We start from the raw sequence: 3,966 nt of genomic DNA, 5'->3' as shown, positions 1-3,966 counted from the left end.
GCTTTCCGACTTAAAACTAGGAAATACTCATGCCTGGAATAATCCGTTCAACTAAGCATCAAACAGGCCTTACAGGATATCTCTTTAGGCATTTACTTTAGGGAAACGCACCCATGAGACGCGGCAGAGAACTGGGTGGTCTGACTGAAAAGGGCTAAGGGCCAAACAGGCAGCGCCGTCCACTGCCACTTTCTGAACGCCAAGTGGGTTTTCCCAACCCCGGCGGCTGGAGATTGGACAGTGAAGACCGGGAGGGTTGAACTCAATGGTTTTGCTCTGTGTCCACAGGCCTCCAGAGTTTAGGGCCTTTGAGAGGAGGCAGGGTGTCACTTGTACAGCTCTCGGTGAAGGGAAAGTTGGGTGTCCCTTCTCTACCCAGTTTCTGCCTCGTAGGGCTTCAACCGTAACTATAGAAGATGGGCGAAATGATTGCAAGTGCAGGTGTGCTTTCAAATATCCTCAAATATGCTTTCAAATATGCCCTTGAACCACTCCACATGCTACGGAAGAGAAGGAAGCCTGGCTTTGCGTGTCATGCATGCAGTGTTTAGCACAGTGGTTATACGTTGGGCTGCAAACCGCAAGGACAGAAGTTCAAAACAACCAATTCCTCCACAGGAGAAAGACAAGCCTTCTAGTGCCATCAAGAGTTACAGTCTCAGAAACCCACAGGGGTCATTCTACCCGATCCTGTAAGGGCTGTTCTGAATCAGCATCGACTTGATAGCAGTGGGTTAGGTTTTCTGGGTACATGTATGTAACATGATTATTTGAGCACATTCATGTCATCTATTTCATACCTTGATGACCAAGAGGAAGACTCGATGAAATGGACTGACAACAGTGGCTAACAGTCCTGAGCTGAAACATTAACAAGCATTGTGAGGATGGAGCAGGACTAGGTAGGGTTTTGTTCATAGGGCTTGTTTTGTACATAGGGTTTCTGGGCATTGGAACCAACTCGACCACATCTAACAACAACACTACATGAACATGTTATCTGTGCACATCATTATTTTTGTTCAAGAGCGTATAGATTATTATCACGTGCATATTACTATTATTTTTCCATGGGAAACAATAGACTCACTGTTGCTCTTAACCGAAGAGCTAAAATACCAAGATGACCTTGAGCTACCTTCAAAGCAAGTCACGGGATTTTATAGCAGATTTGAAGTGGATGAGCAGATACAATAAAAAAGAAAAACAGCAATACACTGGGGGAAACCCAAGGCAGAGGACAGACACAGAGACCTCATTGATGGCACTTGGTCCTCAGAGTCAGTTCGGGTGGGTGTGAGCATTAAAGTGGGGGGTGGGGGGGCAGCGCTGAATTGAATTCCTGACTTTGCCAGCACAGACCACTAGCCGGGTGCTCTGCCACAGGGCAGGTACTTTACCAGCTTCTTCTGCCTCCCCCTGGGGAGCTTCAACCATCTGTGCTAGGTCTCTACGTCCAAGAGGCTTGATATTGTCAGAAACCCCCTTTGGAGTGTGGGAGGGCCTAGAGCATCTGCTGTCTGGTTTTCCAATCACCCATAAGAATGCCAGCTTCGGCGGCAGTTCCTCTCCTGCCATATTACTGTTGAAGATGATGAGGAGGAGCCCTGGATCTTTGGTACTGACCTCACTGACAAGCAGAAAAAAAACATGCCCTCCCCCCCCCACCCTCGCTTACGAATGAAATCATCTCCATTCATTGCATTCAAAGCAAACTGCTCAGGAATGGGAGGGCTTAACACAGTTAAGATGTGTCCACTCTCCAAAGCCAATTATACATTCAATGTAATTCCCATAGAAATTCCAACGCCCTTCTTGACAACGATGGAGAAGCTGATCCTCACATGCACGTGGAAGGGCTGGGGAGTCTGTGTAGCTAAAGCAATTGTGAAGAAGAAATATAAAGGAGGAGGATTCACAGCTTGTGATTTCAAAACATAGTATAAAACCACAGTCATTCAAATCGTTTGATACTGGTGTAATAGACAAATGGAATAGAATAGAAAGCGCAGAAACAAATCCCTCGATCTGATGTCGGCTGATTTTCAACAAGGGTGCTAAACCCATTCATTGGGGGAAAATGGGTCTCTTTCAGTAGTACATAGTTCTGGGAAACAAGGAAAACCAATTGGAAATTGATCCAAGGGTCGAAATTGGGAAACTCAAACCATACATATCTTGGACGAAACCAGGGAGGAAGCTACAGGACCTAGATTTTTATGATGAGCTTTCGGCTCTGACAACAAAAATACGCACCCCAGATGGGCTTGCTAGGAGCCAGCATTGACTCAATGGAAATGAGTTTGAGTTTCTGGTTTTGTATACCAAAAGATGATATCAGGAAAAGTCAATTAACCTACAGAGCAGTAGAAAGTGTTGGGTAGCCATGGAAAAAGCTGGCTCTCTCCACCTTCTAAGATACACATATGGCGACAACATAACAAAAACAATACAACGCAGGGGTGGGGGGGAAGGCCAAGGACATAAGTAGACATGTCACCAAAGAAGATATTCAAATGACCATCAAGCACATGAAAAGACATTCAAAGGCACTGGCCATTAGGAATTTACAAATAAAAACCCCCATGCAATGCCATCTGACTTCTAATAGGCAATGACAAACACACACACAAAGGAAAACATTCGGTGTTGGTGAGCTCGTGAGAAACAGCAACCCTCATTGACTCGGCGCGGGGATGTGAGTTGGTACAACTACTGGGGAACATACTTGGTGGTGCTGCAAAATGCCGACCACAGAACGGCCATGTGACCCAGCAGATCCATGATGAGGTATACATCGCAAAGACCTGAAAGCAGAGGCACACACAGATGTGTGTGCACCAATGGTCCTACAGCACCATCCACTCACACTCACCAAAAGGAAGAAGCAATCCAACTATCAACTGATGAATGGGAAAGCAAGATGTGGTTCATACACTCCAGGGCATATGGCTCAACCAGAGAGAGGAAGGGTGGACTCCACCACATGGATGAATCTTGTTGTTGTTGCTAGGTGCCACCAAGTTGGTTCCGACTCATAGGGACCCTATGCACAACAGAATGAAACACTGCCTGGTCCTGCACCATCTTTGCAGCGGTTCCTATGCCTGAGCCCTTGGTTGTAGACACTGTATCAGTCCAGCTCATGGCGGCCTTCCACGGTTCCCACTGCCCCTCCCCTTTCCCAAGCATCATGGCCTTCTCCAGGGACTGGTCTCTCCTGACAATATGTCCAGCGGACAGCATTCTGAGCAAACACAGTCAGATACAAAAGGGTAAATAGTTGATGATATCATTTACATGAAATACACAAACAGAAAAGTCAAAGGTAATTTATGATTGCTAGGGCGGGGGTGGGGGTGGGAGAAAGGATGTTTATTTAGTGCATTGAGTGTCGTTAATAATTCGGAAAATGGAAGCAGGAAAAACTGCCCGACTTGAAGACCGCAGCCAAGGTCACTGGACTGTCCAGGTGGAAATCGGTGAGGCGCTATGTAGTTTACCTCATTATCACTCTGAGAACAATAATAAAACAGACTGCCAGGAGAAACGCACAAGGCAAGGGGGACATCACCGTCTCCACACATCGTCTCTCGTAAGGGAGAGAAAGGGCATATTTACCCGGAATAACTTCCTGTTTTGATAAGGTTCACAGACCAATTTTTCCACGTTCCCACCAACAAAAAAAGTCAGCACCACAACGGTCATCAATATCCAGCACACGAGGAAACTCAGTCCAACTCCACTGGGAAAAAAAGGAAAGAACGAAAAGAAAAGTTCAGATAAACTTGACAAGGAATTATCCGATTATTCATCGACCACCATGGCTTCTCATGTACTGGTGGCCCCTTAGGCCTTTTTCCATTTTGTCCTGGGGTTGTTTTTTGTTCTCAAGTTAGTAGTGTTTACTCTTTCTAGCTGTCAGATGTATAACGTGGACCTAGAGTCTGTGGCTTTTTGTAGATG

The 3,966-nt window shown here is 46.0% G+C and overlaps 1 protein-coding gene across 1 annotated transcript in view; it reads right to left on the bottom strand.

The window, feature by feature from the left end:
- PROM1 (prominin 1) overlaps positions 1–3,966 on the bottom strand; it is a 101,694-nt gene that overhangs the window by 34,748 nt on the left and 62,980 nt on the right. The window contains exons 11-12 of the mRNA XM_045284387.1: positions 3,622–3,745; positions 1,679–1,715 (exon numbers count right to left, since the gene is read on the bottom strand). Of these exons, the coding sequence (XP_045140322.1) occupies positions 1,679–1,715; positions 3,622–3,745 (161 nt within the window). The remainder of the gene's footprint in view (positions 1–1,678; positions 1,716–3,621; positions 3,746–3,966) is intronic.

Source organism: Echinops telfairi, unplaced genomic scaffold (genome assembly GCF_000313985.2).
Source record: "Echinops telfairi isolate 266 unplaced genomic scaffold, ASM31398v2 ScPeMD7_7468;HRSCAF=8506_1, whole genome shotgun sequence".
NCBI classification, from domain to species: Eukaryota; Metazoa; Chordata; class Mammalia; order Afrosoricida; family Tenrecidae; genus Echinops; species Echinops telfairi.
The sequence above is the reverse complement of the archived record's forward strand: the minus strand, read 5'-3'. Positions and strand labels throughout refer to the sequence as shown.